At 40.9% G+C, this 19,315-nt stretch overlaps 1 protein-coding gene across 2 annotated transcripts in view; it reads left to right on the top strand.

Moving 5' to 3' along the window:
• The window catches only part of HSPA12A (heat shock protein family A (Hsp70) member 12A), a 47,285-nt gene extending 28,049 nt beyond the window's left edge, over window positions 1-19,236 (top strand). For both annotated transcript variants that reach the window (XM_028730138.2, XM_028730137.2), the window contains exons 7-12: window positions 7,344-7,515; window positions 9,105-9,191; window positions 9,325-9,429; window positions 10,677-10,935; window positions 11,518-11,621; window positions 11,943-19,236. In XM_028730138.2, coding sequence (XP_028585971.2) covers window positions 7,344-7,515; window positions 9,105-9,191; window positions 9,325-9,429; window positions 10,677-10,935; window positions 11,518-11,621; window positions 11,943-12,577 — 1,362 coding nt within the window. In that variant the 3' untranslated portion in view covers window positions 12,578-19,236. The remainder of the gene's footprint in view (window positions 1-7,343; window positions 7,516-9,104; window positions 9,192-9,324; window positions 9,430-10,676; window positions 10,936-11,517; window positions 11,622-11,942) is intronic.
• The last annotated feature ends 79 nt before the right edge of the window (window positions 19,237-19,315 follow it).

Raw genomic sequence — 19,315 nt, 5'->3', positions numbered from 1 at the left:
TCCTGTTTACTATTAATAAAATGGTGTTTTGCTACCCAGGATATGTTTGCCTCTAGGCAAATAGTCTGCAGTATGACAAAGTCCTATAGAAGTGGGCTACACAAGCAATTACATCCCCCATGTCCTTAAAGATAATGGCATCTTCCACAGATACTTTCCAGAGCAGTAATGCTGTGTAGCATCATGTTGTCTTTCATACTTGTGAGTGCTGGCATACAAAGATATATCTTAGTGCATCTTTAAGAAAGGATGGGCAATAAGAAGATTATTCATGTGAAAAGGCTAATGAAAGGGATCATAATGGACACATGCAAATTACATCTGCATATATTTGCTTGAGAAATTTTGGCAAGTTTACATTTTTTCATTAGGAGATAGCCAGAATATTCTTATATCCTGTTGTGATTGCTTGCTTCATCTTTTCTCCCTGAAGAAGGGTTGCAGAAACCTTTAGTTCACCAGATATTGTTGGCCTATAACTCCCAAGAAGTCAGGGATGATGGGAGTTTGATGGGATATTGTTGGCCTATAACTCCCATCATCCCTGACTGTTGGTCATGCTTCCTGGGGCTGATGGGAGCTGGAGTCTAGCAACAGCTGGAGGAACACAGGTTCCCCTTTCCTGCCCTACATTCAAAACCCTTCAGGAAACATTGTAATAAAAAAAATTCACCACCCCTAAGAATTGGTTGGCTTTTTGTTTATTTTGATCTCTTGCTCTGAAAGTTTTTTAAAAGGCTCCAGACTTCTTGTCAAATATCCACTATAAAATGATGGATGGTCTTTGAATTCTCTGGTGTTGCCTCTTCCTTGAACTGAGCTTCAGGTGCTTAACCTTGATTGTAGAAAAAGGGATTGAATGCTCTTGGTCAGAAGGGTTTTCCTTCAGCTTGACAATTTTATTTTTTTATTTTTGGAAGGGAGACATTCTTTCAGCTCCCATTTCACTACAAATACTTCAACCACAGCATGTGCACTGCCTGGAATTTCTGTCACATGCCAGTGGAAATCACAATATTGCAGAAGGGGCTGTAATGTTTTTTTGAAGGGAGGAAGTTCAACCCTGTTAATCCAGAAACAGCTAGAGGAGGTAAGAAATCTGATGAAAATTATCCTGTCCAGTAATTTCTGCAAGTCTCCTTTTGAGGAAATGCTCTTGACAGGTATTGAGGGCTTACATATTTATCTGTTTTCCTGCCTTAACTGTATTATCTAGCTTTTACCATTCAGTCTATACAGTATGGGGGGGGGGCAATGAAGAAATCTTGAAGAATGCTGTTTACTACACACTGAAGTTATAATTAGTAAGAACCCCACAGATCAAAACAAACACAGATGATCCGACCAAAAAGGTCTATATATAGGTCATTAGCAAGTTAAAGACCAAACTGGATTTCAGTTTTTGAATTTACCCAGCAATCTTGTTTGTGCAAGACTACAACCCCTTCAGACCAATCCTGTAATCCCATTCCCCTCAGATTACAAACCCGATTCTGAAAAGTAGTGCACTGTCCCTTGTTTTCAACATGTCCGGTGTACCTGACCATATAGTTTGGACTAAGCGGCAACATTTTCCCTTTGCCTCATGACAGTTTCCTCTCTTACATCACAAATAAGAAGTTTTATATGCATGAGCAAAATGGCATCTCAACTTGAGATGAAGGAAGGCATGGCGTTAAAGATAAACTTTTGGTTTTCGTTATTGCTGAAAGCAGACAGATAGCTCAACACTCTGACCAATTAGAAAGTATCTTATTTCTTTTAAAATTTGTGTGTGTGTAATTTGAATGTTATTTAAAATTGGATATATTTAGCGACCTACTAGCCACATACAGCATCAAACACCAATGCTACCTGCACTAGATCTTTAAAGCAGGACAATGCCACTTTGAACAGTTGTGGCTTCCCCCACATAAACCCTGGGTGTGTAGTTCCTTAAGGATGTTGAGAGTTGTTAGGAGATCCCTATTCCCTTCAAAAGAGCTGCAGTTTCCAGAGTTCCCTGGATAGATTGTTAAACTGCTCTGGGATTTGTAACTCTTTGAGGGGAATAGGAGTCTCCTGTGGCGCTGTGGGTTAAACCAAGGAGCCTAGGACTTGCCGATCAGAAGGTCGGTGGTTCGAATCCCCGCAACGGGGTGAGCTCCCGTTGCTCGGTCCCTGCTCCTGCCAACCTAGCAGTTTGAATGCACGTCAAAGTGCAAGTAGATAAATAGGTACCGCTCTGGCGGGAAGGTAAACGGCATTTGATGGAATTCTGAAGCTGGAACTATGTTTGCACTTCCTTTAGCTTGTATATATAAACATTTTTGTGACTGGTATTTGCAGATGCAGCTTTCCTTTTTGAAGGAACTGGAATGTTTCAATGCAGGATTCCCAAGCCCCCCCCCCCCAAGAATATCTGATTTAGTGTTTTCTATTAGTAGAAACTAAAGAAGTATTTTGGAGGGTAGCTAATGTATCTGATATTTGCAACAGGCATATTATAGTTGTTATCAGTTCATTGCTAATTCCTGCATCTGGTGTAGAAAGGCGAAAAGATATTAGGGAACAAAGGCAAGTGATGATTTAAAGCTGCAATCCCTCACTGCTGCCTTCATTTTCTGCCTGCAGAATATCAAAAGCAGTGCAAATTAGACACATTAGCAGTATTAGGGGAAATGGAGAAATCCACTTAATTGTCACTTGTTGGTAGAGACAGATTGTTGTCAGAGAATGGATTGGTGTTATTACTGCAAGTTCCTGTGGATGTGATTCTTCTGGTTGATACTTACAAATTATCTTTTCTGCATAAGCACTAATGTTTGTTATGAAGCTATAATATGCTATAAGATTGCAGCATTTTTGAAGCCATAATTAATTAAGGAAGCTTAATTGATCATGGTGTTAAAATGCATAGAGCAAGAAGCACGTGCTAACAAATTTCAATTTACATTTGCTAATTGCTGTGGTTAGGTTTGCACAAATATACGTTCCAGGCTAATGGAATACGCCCCCGGTCCTTCATTTTACATGTAGCGCAGCAAACTGCTAATAGCTTAGGTACTCAAGCAGCGAAGGACCTGTAAATGACCAGAAACATTTTAGAGCATTCGTGCAAAAATATGACCTCTAAAACTGAAAGGCTTATACAGACTAAATGAGCTATCAAGTGTTAGTGCCATCTATAAAAGCTGTTTGACTGAGCCTCGGCGCTTCATGGAATAAAATAAAATGCATCACTGATTACGCCCTTAGTGCTATGACTTCATCCATTGCACCAATGCATCTTGTCTGCGTTTCTGCAGCAGCTGTGATTTGCGAGAAGTAAAAGCCACACTGCTGCAGTGGAACAGAGTTTTTGCTGGGTAGAGCAATGGCTCTTTCCAGCTTTGGAGGGGGGGACCTGACAGGATCAGAATCTACTGATTTGGTCATTAAGAGGTTTTCCTTAAAGGATTTGTATACCTAAGGTCAAAACAAAATAGGACAAAGTGTTGTAAACAGTGATTTCTACATCATCCTGGTACACAGGAAAAGCACAGGCTGCCTCATTTTTGATCTGGGGTGTTTGGTATATCAGCTTGTCACATGCACAACAACCACGCCAGAAGCATCATAAATCCCATAGGTGCAGTGGCAAAGCAATCTCAAGGCTTCTGTATTAGTGTAATAAGTGGTTGGCGTCCCACACTGGGCTAATAACACAGTGAACATGATTTGTTGATACTCCAGGTCAATTTTCATGCCCGTTTTTTCCATGTACTGATTTCCTCAAAGCCATTTCCTGTGGAAGCTCCCAGCCTGCTCAGATTTCACTACATTCTTCAACAACTCCCAAAACCAAAGCTTTAAAGCAGTTTTCTTTTTTGAGAAGAGTCTTATGTCCTAAGATACACCGCGGTTGGGGTTGGGGTTGGGGCAGGTATATGTTTTGATCGTCACTAGCAACATGGCATGGGGAGGAAGAGTTGTACACCTTAATGTAGTTTTCCCCCTATAGGTTTTGTCCCTTCACTCTGGTTCAGATATATGGGCTCCAGTCCTTTCCTACTGGGCCCCACCTGGAAGTGCGTCCCCTTGCTGCAGTTTAGGGTTCCAGGTCTGAGCTCAGGACAAGCTGAAGACCACCAATTTAAATGGACCCAGGAGACTTAAGTTCAGGCATACTTCCCTCTCTTACACACATGAGCAGAAATAAATGTCAGAGAAAAACTGGTTCAACTGCCTTCACTGGTTGAATTTATTTTCAGCTTAGCCCTGATGAGCTGTCAAATCAATATTCATGTTGACATGAAAATAATTGGTAGCAGAAGGGCTAAATGCCACTGCTGCCATATATTAGGCATAATTCAGTGAGCATTATTTGATTTTCTGTTGAAATAGTTCATTCCAAAAGTATGATTGCTGCAAAATACCACAAATCCTGAAGACTTTGCTTCTTTATATCTCTGGTCCTACAAAATTTAACCTAAAAATATTATTCAACTCAGTGATCATTACAAAAGCACTCAAATAACTACAGAATTTTCAACAACAAGGCCCCACCTCTCTTACTCTCTTGAATGCAATTTCAGTGAATCTCACCTGATACAGAAGACAAGAGTGAGGACTGCATTTGCTTTTTGGCTTTCCAAAAATAAAAATTCTCCCTCTGAGGCATCAGGAAAAGCAGGAGCTAGAGATGAAACAAATTTAGGAGGGGATGTCACATGCATGTTTGGTATGTTCTGAGTGCATGTGCCACAGAAGCTTCAGCCAAGTGGTTAAGCTCAGCACATGCAGCAGTTAACTTTTACTTTGCATGCAAAAGCACATACTACGACATAAACACACTCTGTAAAGTTGTTACAAGTAGGAATCTCTGATCCCAGAGAGGGTACTTTGCTTCAAGGTTCTTGCTGTTTCAAAGTCCCCAGCAAGTCTGGAGTTCAGCTGCTTCCAAAGTTCTTCACAAAGTATTCAATTTTCTTGCACGTTTCCAATCAGTCTCCATTGCTCAGATCTCCCCAATACTTAACACTGTAACTTGAGCTGAGCTAATTAGACCGTCTTTCCTTTGCTGGTTATTGCTTCCTGTACTTCAGGACAGGAATGGGGAACCTGTGGCCCTTCACTTGTTGTAAGACTCCTCCCATCAGCCTCAGTCAGTATTTCTAGTGGTCAAGGATGATGGGAGTTGTAGTCCAGCAACATTTTTGTTTCCTGCTTGGCAGGAGGTTGGACTCGATGGCCCTTGTGGTCTCTTCCAACTCTATGATTCTATGATTCTAACATCTGCAGGGCTGCAGGTTTCCCATCCCTGCTTTAGGGGTTAGCACTAAAATGCTGAGAGTTCCCATGTTGAATATGTTGACTTGCCTCTTTGCTGTTGCCATAGATTCTCTCCACACACCCCCTTAATACTGTAGTATGTTACGTAGCATACATACAGTACATAATACAACCTTCAAGCTGTTCACCACAAAGACTGTGCGTGCGTGTTTGCATGCACTCTGTCGTGATGCTTCTTTTTGTTTCTCTGTGCTTGTGACACATTGTGATGAAGGCTATTAGGGAGAGCCTCTGGTAAGTATTGCAACTGACAGCCATGACATGACAGTGCAATGCCCCCCAGTCTTGTGTGGGACTAGGAAGCACAAGCAAATTTATACAACCATACACATCTTTTGATTTAAGCCATATTATGCCTCTTCTGCTGAAAGAGAAATAAGGAATCTTAAATGCTGCTCTGTTTCAAAATGTTTGCAAATAGCGTTTTATAGGATTATTCCCAGCACAGATACTATCTTATGTGCCGGGAAATAATGTGTACGGTTATGTGCACCGTACAGTGCTTACAGAACAACCTTACTGGTGGATTAGAGGAGAACTAATACCCAAAGCACTCCTGGGGACATGGCCAGAGAGTGTCGTGGTATTTTCCTATCTAGGGGATTCCTTTTTAGGTTTTATGATCACTCTCCATGGCTTCCAATGGAAATGCATACATCAGCTCCAGGGCTTGTGTATGCTTCTTACTGTTTCAGGGTGGGGGGGGTGGGGTCCAAGCCTTCTCCAAGCCCACCTTGGCCTCTACCGCTGGTGGTATGTCAAGGGCTGCTGAGGGTTTCAGTGGTGGGAAGGGCCTTACGAGGTCAGACCATGGGGATCCATGGGAGGAGCAAGGAGCAGTTGGGTCTCCAGCTTCCAGTGAACCATGATCTCCATATCCCCAGCTTTCTTTTAAAATTAAGTGTCAGTTATCTGTAGAACCTGAGTTATGAAGCAAAATGTAGAGGCATGATTATTCTCATTTTTCCATGGAAAAAATAGCCTGCTACTCCCCTCTCTAGGGTTCACTATTTCTACCTGAATGGAGCATGGCAAGCAATGAGCAATGTAAAGAAGGAAAACTAAATCAGGAAAGCTGTGTGCATTGGTGTCATACAGCATTACCTGATGCCATGCTATGAATATTTTATGCTCTCTTGAAAAAAGAATAGCGATAGAAGTTGCAGTATTTCAGATGCCAAGTCTTCCTTCAGTTCCATCCTGTATATCTGCACAGAAGTGAGCCTCATTGACTTCAGTAAGGCTTACTCCTAAGTAAGTGGGTATATGATTGCAGCCCTAGATACATAGAATCTTCAGCATTCAAGGATTAGGTCTGTGAATTCAGTGTGCATAACTCTGGCAGGAAAGTGTCTAGCATTTACAGGTGCATGGTTATGTTTTTGAAAGTATTATTGGCTAGTACAAAATCTAGAAAATTAAGATATTCAGGAATATAGCAGGTATTTTAGGCTGCAATCCTATACCTGCTTATCTGGGAATAAGCCCTAATAAAATATACAATAAGAATCATAAGGATTGTTATGTTAGCAGCCCAGGTATTTCCATCGCACTAAGCAACCTGCAGAACAGATTAGGTTTACTTTACATGATTTGGCACTTTATATTCCTTACACGTTAGGAAGAGTGTGAGAGCAATGTAACTGTGTTTTAATGCTGATTAGGCAGAGAAGCCAAAGCTAGTTGTCTGTTTCTTTTGGGGAAACTTTTTCATGAAATTGAACTAGATGCTTGAAAAGGAGACGAATTTACTCTTTTTAACATACTTTTTGTTTATCTTGCTATATCATATGCAGCTATGTCATTCTATTCAGTAGGGGAAATGCATGCATCTCTCCTAGCTATGAATCCTTGAAATGAACTAGATGTTCTTCCCCCCCAACCATGATATTTAGCATATGAAAATAAGAGAAGTGAAAAGAAAGAAGCATAGGTGAATGAATGGAAGCCTCAGGATTCACAAAGCTACTTCACTGTGAAGGCAGCTGATCATTTCCTCTCCCCTCCTTGTTTGATTCCTTTATTCACAGGCAGGAATGGCATCCCCAGAAAACCCTGAGCAGCTCATAATTGCCCTGGAGCCAGAGGCTGCATCCATCTACTGCAGGAAGCTCCGCCTTCATCAGATGATAGACTTAAGCAGCAAAGGGCCTGTCAATGGTTATAACCCAAGTGAGACCATTGCCACTGGCTTTACACCAGGTAGGGCTGATTTAATTGAGCTATGATTAGTGCTCAACCTAATTTTCTACTCACCCTTTCTTGCCAAAATCTTTCATAGCAAAATGTCTTCCAAATTTCCTGGCCAACTCTTGATTTTCACACTGGGAGAACCTGGATAGGTAATTGCCAGCCCTAACAATAGAAACTACAACTACCCGGTCAGGCTCATTAAAGTGTGAACTTTTCAGCTGTTTCACAGTTTTACGTGTTTCTAATTCCAAAGGTGGAATTAAAATTCTGAGAACGTTTTCCAGATGGATAGGGGAATTCTATACCCGTGCTGATTTTATGAATGGAAGAGAATGGAAACATGCTTAGGTTAATTGATCTGTGTCAGGTTGGGTGGGGAGGAGCAGCCAACCCAACACCTGTATTGCTGTAGCTTACCTGGACAGGGGTGGGGCAGGTTGGCTGCCAGGTCAAGGCTGCTTGGACATACCAGCAGGAGCACCACACTGGCTCTACCTATGTGCCTGCACAGCCTTCCCCTTGCCATCATCTCACCCCAGCCCTGTTTAGGGTAAGCTGTAGTGACGCCAGTCTTGAGTGGGTGGCTCTGCTCCAGCACACAGGCCTCTGCTGCCTAAAAGGGATTCAAAGTGTGACATAACATCTCTGTTGATGAGTGTGAGCATAAATAGAATACTATTTCTTCCAGATTACCTGTTCCAGGCACTGGGGAAAGAAATGTTTTGAACATCCGTTGAGACATTCTCATGGGAAAGTTCCATCAAAACAACCAGGAATTGTGCAAGACTGCAATTCTGGGGACAGCTGTACATTAAGCAAGGGACTAGAGTAGATGACCTTCCAATTCTGTGGTTATATGCTACTCCTAGCATGATATTAAAAGAGTAACTTCCAACCTGTTGCTTTCCTTGAGCTAAAGAAAACTATGATGCCGCATTCATTCATAGTACAAAGAGTGCTAGCAATTAAAACAGTTATTCTTTCTTCTTTAGTGATAGTAACAAACAATGTGCGTATCTTGAGTCCCCAATTCACAGATGGTTTGTTTAACGTATGCAACTCTCTTATGGGCCACCAAAATAGAAGACGGGAGTTTGCCTTTATGCTACCATGACTCTTGTGTGTCTTAAAATCAGCAAGCAATTTTGCAGAGAACACAGTGTCCCTGGCGCTGTGTATATTTGCAAAATTGGTAACACATCTGATCACCTCTAAATATACATATATTCATATCACAAGTACTATCCCTGAATACAGATTTAATTTAGTCAGACTTCAAATTCTGTGTTGATGCGCCCTCTGCTGGCAGAATTGTGATTTATTCAGAACCAACAAGGATCCCAACAGAGATTGTGATTTGTTCAGTTAAAACCCTTTAGCTGCTGCCACTGTCCTGTTTAGAACCAATTTGTTGTAAGAATTAAAGGAATGTCTGTGAATTGGGGTCATGGCTTTTATCCCCAAAACATTAGGACAAGTGCTCAGCAATATGATGACTAGCCAGCTTTCAGTGTTCTTCCATTTTGCGGTCTGCGGGGTACACATCCAACTTGTTCATGCTTTCTTACAATTAGTGTTTTGTCTCTGTCATCCTCTAGCTAAAGAACACATTCGGCGTAACCGTCAAAGCCGCACCTTTATGGTTGAAAATGTCATAGGAGAGATCTGGTCCGAGTTGGAAGAAGGTAGTGTCCTTTCCTGAGTCACCTTGGCCCTTGCTGCCTTTTGGTTAGACCTGTCAGCAGCAGCATCTGTGCAAAAATATAGTTATATCATTTGACTCTAATACATGGCTTGTGATTCCTCTTGTATTAACAGGCGACCGTTACATAGTTGTTGATAGTGGAGGAGGGACAGTTGATGTTACAGTCCACCAGATAAGGTTACCTGAAGGACACTTAAAGGAACTCTACAAGGCAACAGGTGAAGCTGCATTCTTCACTCCTACTCATTGTAGAACATCTGCATTTAACCAGTAGAGGGCAGCACAGCGGGGCAGTGCTGCTCACTTGTGGTCTGGTGGGTCACATAGCTGCTGCTTATCAAACACACCAACAGGAGTGCCAGATTGTCTCTGCTGGTGTGTTTGCACTGTGTTGAACTGCAATGTTCACAGACATATGTATGCTCTGTACCAAGGGAACTCTGATTCTGTACCAAGAACAAGCAGATTACATCATTGTTGTTGTTACCATCACCGCCACCCACCCTTTACCAGCAGATTCTGAAGCAGGTTACAGTAATCTAAAAATCAATATTAAAACTAGTTAAAACAAATCTCAGTCACAGGAATAGCATGGGTCCTGAAAACATGCATCTCAGGTGTCCAAAGCTAGCTGAAAACTGCATAGGGAAGGTGTTTGAGGGGAGGGACGTTCATAACTTAGGGGCTGCCACAAAGAATGCCCTTTCCCAGCCCATACGCACCAAACTTCTGAGGTTGGAAGAACAACCAAGAGGGCTTCCGCTGCTGATCTTAATACCAGAGAAGTCTTTTATGGAAGGAGCCAGTCTTTCAGGTGTTAAGTAAATTTACATTGGTTTCTTTTTATTTAACATGCTTCTCCCATCAGTTTTTCAGGAAAGGCAAAGAGCATTGGCAATCAAAGAGAGGAGGGAGGCTTTGAAGTTTTAGGAGGAGTTGAAGCCAGAAGACAAGAAATGGGAACTTCAGGAAAGGGGGAAGAGATTATAAATAGTACATTAAAATTGTGTGCCTGGATCAGACTACATAGTACATTAGTTACATATTTGTGTCTTTAAGTGCGTACTCCATAGGAAGCTTCTCCACTTCAGAAGTTCATGGATTCCAAGCAAAAGCATAGGGTGTTTGAAATGATTGAACATGGCTGAGTTAGGTCTATTAATTTCAGCAGGTCTCCTCTGAGCAACAGTTAGTTGAATTCCACCCATGTATCTGAATTCTGCTTATGACATGCTCCTCCTGAGGTTGCTTACTCAATAATCACCTCCCTGAATTCAAAAGTTAATCCCTACTAAGTGTATTTAAGATTGCAGCTCCAAGTTTGCCTCAACTGCACACAGCATGTTTTCCTATGGCTTGATTTTCGAGTGCATATCGCAATGCCCATGCAATATTTAAAATATGTTGGTTGCATCATTCCTTAAGCAATATGTTTGATTAACAGTTATAATTGTCTCTGATGCAGGTGGGCCGCATGGTTCCTTAGGGGTAGACTATGAATTTGAAAGACTCCTGTGTAAAATATTTGGAGAAGATTTTATTGAACAATTTAAGATCAAGCGGCCTGCTGCCTGGGTTGATCTGATGATAGCGTTTGAATCACGCAAAAGGGCGGCAGCACCAGATCGGACTAATCCACTCAACATCACCCTGCCTTTCTCGTTCATTGACTACTACAAGAAATTTCGAGGACACAGTGTGGAACACGCCTTAAGGAAAAGCAAGTAAGTACTTTGAAGTTAACAAAATCCAAAGAGATTCTTGTGTTCATTGCCACACACGCGAAAAAGGAATAACCAGTCCAAGTAAGACTGAAGAAAATTCATTCCTGGCAATATGTGAAGGAGATGGCATTCTATTGTATGAAATTTACAAACTGCTTCATGGCCTGAGGCATCAAAGAATTAAATACAAAAAAAAAAACCAAAACCAAACAAATTCTAAAACAAATTCTACAATATCTCAGGGGTCAACTTTCTTAAAACAAAAGCATCTTTGGTTGGCACCTGAACATCATGGTAGAAATAAAAAACTGACAGAAGGCAAACCAAAGCAGCCTTTTCTTCAGCATGGGTGGTCTCCCACTTACTCTCCCATTGCGTGAAGGTGTTCTATTTATCATGGCCTTAGCTAATGTAAATAAAAAATCTCATTGGTTACATAGTGAGGATGTGACATTGGAATCCTTTCATTTCCAGCTTTTTGAAACATCTTGAGTTAGTAACATTATTTTTGCTAAGTGAGCAACATTTCATTAAAAAGCATTTCTTTTAAAAGCAAACTTTCTTATCATGTCCTGTTTACAGTGTAGATTTTGTGAAGTGGTCATCACAAGGAATGTTGAGGATGAGTCCCGATGCAATGAATGCTCTCTTCAAGCCTACCATTGATGAAATCATACAACATCTCAGTAAGTATCAAGGGTGTGTTTGAATGTCTTAAGGACTTTTAAAAGACCCATTGACATGAACAGAACTAACTTAGTCAATGTGGTTACTCTGAGGAGAACTAACATTGGTGGGAAAGAATGCCAAGCGAGTAGAACTTAGTTGGATACAACATTCTAGAGCACCTAGCCTACTTTGATTCCCTCACAATGTCATTCTGTGAATCATATTGGATTCCTCTCACTCCATTTAGTGAGTTTTCCTGTCATTTGTCATTCTGTTCTCTTAACACCTGCAAAGGTATTACTGTTATTCTGACCATGTGGATTTTCCTCTCCACCAAGGTGATTTGTTTGAAAAGCCAGAAGTAACTAATGTGAAGTTCCTCTTCCTGGTGGGTGGATTTGCTGAAGCTCCGCTACTACAGCAAGCTATCCAGAATGCTTTCGGCTCCAAATGCCGAATCATTATTCCTCAGGATGTGGGGCTCACTATCCTCAAAGGAGCAGTCTTATTTGGTCTGGATCCTGCTGTCATTAAAGTGCGCCGCTCTCCCCTGACCTACGGGGTAGGAGTCCTGAATCGTTACGTGGAGGGCAAGCACCCTGCAGAAAAGCTGCTAGTTAAAGATGGCACCCGCTGGTGCACGGATGTCTTTGACAAATTCATTTCTGCTGACCAGTCGGTGGCTCTTGGGGAGACTGTGTCGCGCAGCTATACACCTGCCAAGCCTTCGCAGCTGGTCATCGTGATCAACATCTACAGCTCGGAACATGACCACGTCAGTTTCATTACTGAGCCAGGGGTGAAGAAGTGTGGCACTCTGCGCCTGGACCTCACAGGAACTGATACGACCGCGCCAAGCAGGAGGGAGATCAAAACACTAATGCAATTTGGGGACACTGAGATCAAAGCCATGGCAATTGACGTTGCCACTTCTAAAAGTGTCAAAGCTGGTATTGATTTCCTAAACTACTAATGCTCCTCCCCTGCCCCCCACCTGTTAGTTCAACACTCTGTTCTCTCATTTTTCATGTGTCACCAAAATGGACTTGCATTTCAGCCAGACGGAAAAAGGAGAGAACCATTAGAAGGGAAACGTCAGGCATTTTTGTGGTTTTTGTTCTCAAAATTATCTGTTCATGAATCCAAAATTTACATGGTTATCAGGTGCTAAACATGAAACGGAATAATCCAAAATGGCTAAATGCATTGTGAGAATTAGTCGTTGAAATATCACTGCACTCTTGATTGGGAAAACAAATAGTTTTACTGGAAGTATTCCACATGTGCTGTATTTGGGGCCCAAAATGTCAAAGCTCATATTCAAGTTCCTACGTTGAAGACCCTAATACAGCAAATGGCAAGCTGTCTCACTGACACCAACAAGTCTGCTTCGGACAGCAGGAGGTCATCACTGAAGCCCTAAATTAAAGTGGTCCTCTCAAGTGCTGCTGTTAATTGTCAGTGGAGATTTATAGGTCTTTAGCAGTTTTAAAACCAGACCTCTCTTATTTATATGCTTTAATATGAGTGCTAGAGGTGAAGTATCTAGCCTTTCTTTGTAAAATATGAAAAAAACAGCACTTACCACCCAGGCAAAGTGCATTTACTTGTTGGGGATATATGATGACTGCCTCTGGTGGCTTTTGGTTCGGTTTTAGCAAACTTCCAAGCCACAAAGCAGATTTGTTAAGGCTGCAGCCCATTTAAAGGAATCAACTAAATTTGCAAAACATTCACCAAGTATTGCAAGGAGCATACATTTCAAATTAGCAGATATGATACACAATCTCATCTTAGGACAGGCACGCCCTTTTTAGGTGAAGGGAAAAAGGATGATGTTTGCCACCTGCAGTTTGTATAAGTAGTTTGTATAAATACACATTGTATTTAAAACAATGTGTTGGATCCAGACTTTGTGATATCTAGAGCAGACCCACTGGAATCAATGGCACAGGCTAGTTGATCAAGTGCAGTGATTTCAGTGGATCTACCCAAAGTGTTAATCTAACCTGATTAATCCAGGAATAGGGGAACCTGTAGCCCTCCAGTCTCCACCAGTCCCAGTCAGATCACCAATAGTCAGAGATGATGAGAATTACAGTCCAACATCTGAACGGCTCTCTCTGGATTAGCCATTAACATTGCAGCCCAAATATTTGAGTATTTCTTCTTTTTTGTGCATTGGAAAGAGAAGTTTTTTAAAAGTCTCCCTTCTCAACAGTTTTTACAAATTTAAGAGCTCCCACCTCACATTTTACTTTGGGACTTTATGTGGTAGGTAGGGATTTTTTTTATTTTTATTTTTTAAAAACATACTTCCAGCTAGCTGTTGGGCAGACCTCATGCAAAAGAAATGAAGGGGTATGGTGGCAGTAGCTGCCCAGAAAGCACCTCTATTCTCAGGTTGGAGAAAGCAAGGAGCCATTTTCATTACCTCTCTCATACTTGTTAAGAAACAGGAAATATATACTGTGTTGGTCCTAGAAAGTGAGATCCAGTAAAAGAAAAGGGATACCTTTATACAGGGCCAACTTATTTCACCTATTCATGAAAGAACTATATAAAATGCTTATTGTTATTTAGAATGATTCATCAGGAAAAAAGAAAACAGGTTGTTATATCCACAACTCTATAGAGAGTAGTTAGTTACTGTACCTGTCATTCATTTGCGTCCAAAATACCGTATTTTTCCCTCTGTAAGACTCTCTTTTCCCCTCCTAAAAAGTAAGGGGAAATGTGTGTGTGTGTGTTATGGAGCGAATGCAGGCTGCGCAGCTATCCCAGAAGCCAGAACAGCAAGAGGGATTGCTGCTTTCACTGCGCAGCGATCCCTCTTGCTGTTCTGGCTTCTGAGATTCAGAATATTTTTTTTCTTGTTTTCCTCCTCCAAAAACTAGGTGTGTCTTGTGGTCTGGTGCGTTTTATAGAGCAAAAAATATGGTACTTGCTTTCCCATTCTCTTCCATTGATGTAACTGTATACCCAGCCCTGAAAAACATAAGCCATGAAGTGGGCAATTTCCAGCTTTCCTCCTCACCAGCTTCTGTGATAAAGTACATCCGAAGAAGCTTAAAATCTATTGGGGGGGGATTGCCAGGAGATACTGTACATATAGGCAGGACAGGAAGTTCAGCTGTATTGCATTTGGCCTGCAGAGGGAGCATGAACACTGTTTCTCCAAGAAATGAGAGACTCTCCTGCCCCTGCTCCCACACAACCTAAGAAAGGAACAAGGCACATATCATGAGCACTGCCAGCTTCAAAACTCTCAAAAGCTTTAGGCAACAAACTAGATCCCTTCCCGGTGTGAATTAGAGCAGCTGAACATAAGAAATTCCCCCAACACAGAAGTTGCTTTAAACTGTGGTGTGATGTGGCTGCGTCCACCTAACAGTTTCCTGGATTCGCACATGGCCTGCAGTTCTGCATTTCTACATACCAAATGTGATTAGAGGTGGCTTGGGGAAAATATGTTTCTCTGTGCTGCAGGTCCTTCAAGACTGGCAATTTGCAGCATGGAGGCAGCTTCCATACCATGCGGTCTAAAGCCACAATGCAGGGCTTTTGATATGTAGTCACTTCCAGATAGACTGGATTTGCAGCCAGACACCCTCAACACCGATGGAGAAGGTCAGCCATGTTTCCCCGCCTACAACATTTTGAAAACACATTGTGATCCACTGAACCCCAGTCATGCATCCAACACACCAGAACATTACCGTAATCGTGTAGTTACACCCTTTTCCAGTTAGCTATGCATGAGTGAAAAGCCATAGACCCTTTTTACTTTTAAAAACGTAAGAATATTGACCAGGCACTTATATTTTAGGGGCCATTGTGCAAATGCCTAAAAATTCAGTGAAGAATTTTAAAGGGGCCCCATTTGCATTATATCCATTATATAATTCCCTGATAGAATGTGAATAAGCTTTGCTGAATTAGCTATCACAGGGATGGACTGGATAATTCTAGTCACAGTATCTAGCTTGCTGTTCCTTAAATAATTATTCTACTGAATAATTAGAAAGTGTGCATGCTGGCTTTCCTTTTTTTTCATCCTGTCTGCTGTGTTTTAAAGGCAAACGATTTGTTTTTCTGTATGTGTAAGTGTGTGTGGCCTTCCATGGTTTACAAATAAGCAACTCCTTTGGGTGAGCTATGAACAATATTACGTGATGTATATACAATATTTAAATATTGTACAGATGCTTTCTTTCTAAAGTGCTATTTTCTTGTACAGAGTGCTCTTTACCTCTGTTGATTTGCATTCAGTGGTTAATTTTAAATAACATAGTTTCACAGTCTGCTTCAGTAATTATAGGCTTTTAAAGATGGTGAGGTATGAAATGTACAGTGATGATCTTGTAATAACAGGAGGGGAGCATGAAGAGTGTCAGACAATCCCAGACTCTTCTTGCTATGCAAAGAATAGCATACAGAAACACCTTTGAATTCTTTTTAACAGCCCCAGTTCCATTTGAAGTACCGTAATGCATAGGAATGACAGTGGTTAAAGTCCTTTTGTACATCAGGTCTTCTTCTCCTACCTGAAAACTAGATGATCATTTGGGGCATTTATTACCCCAAATGATCTCCAGTTACAAACCGTATGTTTTATTTCAGTGATATCTCTTTATTACTAGATTCAGGCTAAACACAGACCACCGGCCATATGGAGAGTGCAGCTTGCTGCTTGCCAGGCACTCTAAAAAATAGAGGGATTCTCAAGTACCAGAATGGCCACAAAACATGGCCGGTTCATTGCATTTGACTTGGTGATTTGCCACCCGTGCAGGCCCCTACTAGACTAGAACAGAATGCATATGTTGTCATAAGATAGAACACCAGGGGTGGCAAGCTAGAATGGCAAAAGATTGCTTGATATTAATTGTGTTGGACTCCCTTCGGTCCGCTACATCTTCTGATAGGCAATTGCTGCCTGGAAGATACAACACAAGATCATCTTGCATGACTGCTTCCTTGCTTTGTGACATGGCTCTTCCCAGAATCCCAGTTGTCTTGGAAAAGCATTGTTTCAAGTTGTTGCATCTTCATCATACATGCAGTCAAAGAAGCAGGGGCCTGGTATAACCGAGCACCTGCCAGGGCCAAGGATCCCACCACCAGTCTTCCTAGCCCTGCTGCACTGCTTCCTTTTGCAGCTTGTCCCTGTTCACCTGCCTTCTCTGAATGAGCAATAAGCAAAAGAGCAGTAACCCTTGTAGTCTCCGGCTGGGAGGTGCTGCACTGGGTTGCATTCAACTAAAGCTGCCCTCCTCCAGATTATTCCATGTCTGTATTAGGAAGATTTCATTCCACAGGGACTCCTGCAAAATCCTTACCAAACACTATTAAGTCCCCACTGCTGGAAACTGCCAAGGTGGCAAGGAGGATCCAAAAAGAACATAGATAAATTGATCTCTGGTAGTGAGAATCTCTTAAGACACTATCCAGCCATTATTTCTGTAACTGTCAGTCATTTCTGATCCTTTACAGCAGCAGAATGCTATCTTTATATTCTTGCTCATTTTCTCCTTTCCATAACTGAAATAGTCTCATTTGCTTCTTTTCTCCCAGTCACAAAACATGATTAGATGGCCAGTCCTCAGATTACAGTATATATTCAAGTTGACAAATCAGTTCTTAAAATGTTAAACTCCCTTTTTCATCACACAGACAAATTTTAAATGTGGAATTCTTCAGTTTTCTAGCATACGTTCAAGAAAATGTTCTCACTAAATTGTCTTTAGCCATTGCATCTATATATTTTTAAATATGGGATGTTTCCCTAATACATTGTTATTAGAAGCATGATTCCACTTTCTGTATGGAAGAACACTACAAAGTGTACTATAAAACCTCTTACGCTTTCTCTTCTGTGAACAAAAGTATGTAAAAAAATTATTTGTATTAGCATATCTGCATTAGTAGCACATTTGAATGTCTTATCAAAATAGCTGTCATTCCAGGTTAAAAGTGCTATAAACCTGCAATCCTGAGATTTCGGTCTATAAATTATCCATAAAATTATCATACCAAACTTTTTAAGTTTTCCATCCTGTTCCCTAAACTTCTACAGGGATATTATTTCACTTGGATAGTAAGATAATTATATTAATCTAGGTGAGCTAAGTTTTGCATAGCAATACAGCGGTTTACAAGAAAGAACTTCTTTCGGATGGAGGTATGTGAGTGATCTGATTAATTCCCCTGATGTAATTTGCTCAGTGTGCTTGCAGCCAATGAAGGGAGATAACTCTTGGATGGCAGCAGCTCCTTAGAAATACATCATGCAGCAAACCAACCTCTTAAGGCTGTATTCTTGCCCATCTGAATCCCTCTGAAGTACATGAAACTAAGGCAACTGCAAATATGTTGGCTGAAGTACTGTTTGGGCTACTGAACTGGCTGTTATGTGTACTGAATATTTAAATATAACAAGACTTCAGTAACTAGTTTTTAAAACTCTGCTATAGCACTGTTGCTATTATTGTGAGATTTATAATTTTTAAAAAAGCTTATTTCCCCCACCCCATCTTCATCAGCACCCCAAAAGCGGTATAATTTTGCTGGGCATGCTCTCTGCCACTTAGAATCCATCCCTATTCTCCCAAATAATAGCAAATTAGGTTTGGTGTCTAAGGGAACCTTTTAGAAATAGAATGTGATGCTATACCTACAGGCTTTTGTATGAGCCCTATGCTAAATTTAAAGGAAGTGGCACATGAATGTTCACTTGTAAGTACCGTAGAAACTGGTAAAGTGATAGATGTTTGCCAGATGAGAGTAAGAAACACAATTTTCCATGTGTTTTCTGCTGCAGGGTTGGTTGATTGTTGTTTACAGATCTTGATCAATAGAAATTTAAGGGAAAGGTTCTGCTCTGTGCCATATTACAGAGACCCAAACTTTTACCCTGACAGCAAAGCTTGCTTTGCTTTCTGTGGAAGTTTCCATCTGAACCCTATCATGGAAAACCAAAGCAACTTACCATAAACCTGGAAATTAAAAATGATGGCAGAGTTTATGAAATACTGTGAGCTGGATGCGGATTAAGTTGAATTTAGTTCCCATTGAAATAAGCGACATGATTTAAGTCATGACAAATGTTTCATATTGATTTCAAAAGGAACTAAATTCAACTAAGTGCAATACTATACATGTTTACTCAGAAGTAGGCCCTGTTGAGTTGCCAGGTAAGTTGGTATAGGATTTTTGTCTTAAACTGGATCCATCCCAGTGCTATTAAAGAAACCTCAACCAATGCTCTAGGCACCTTGCAGTAAAACAAATAAACAAGCGTTGAAATATATTATTAAAATATTTAATTTTCTTGCAGTGATGTAACTGCAGTAGCAAAACTGCATTATTTACACACTTTAAAATCCACAGCACATTGTGTAAAGGTTGTTGGGCATAATGCTACAATATTCATCTCTGCTTTGATAATTCATCAAATATATTGTAAAAAAATAAATAAACATCCGATCATTGTAATCTCATTCAATTTCTTCCCTGTGCAAGACTACAAACCTCACTTAAAGTCCTGGAGCAGATCACAGCTTTTCACTGTTGCATCTCCTGAATACTGTGCTCTTCAAAAAGTGTCAAATAAAACACAGTAAACTGTGAGGGAATATGTCTTCTGCTGATTATTTATGGCTCCTGTGTTAAAAGTTATTTCTAACATGATGCACCATCCAGCAGAAAG

The sequence above is a fragment of the Podarcis muralis genome, chromosome 6 (genome assembly GCF_964188315.1).
Source record: "Podarcis muralis chromosome 6, rPodMur119.hap1.1, whole genome shotgun sequence".
Classification (NCBI taxonomy): domain Eukaryota; kingdom Metazoa; phylum Chordata; class Lepidosauria; order Squamata; family Lacertidae; genus Podarcis; species Podarcis muralis.
The sequence above is the reverse complement of the archived record's forward strand: the minus strand, read 5'-3'. Positions and strand labels throughout refer to the sequence as shown.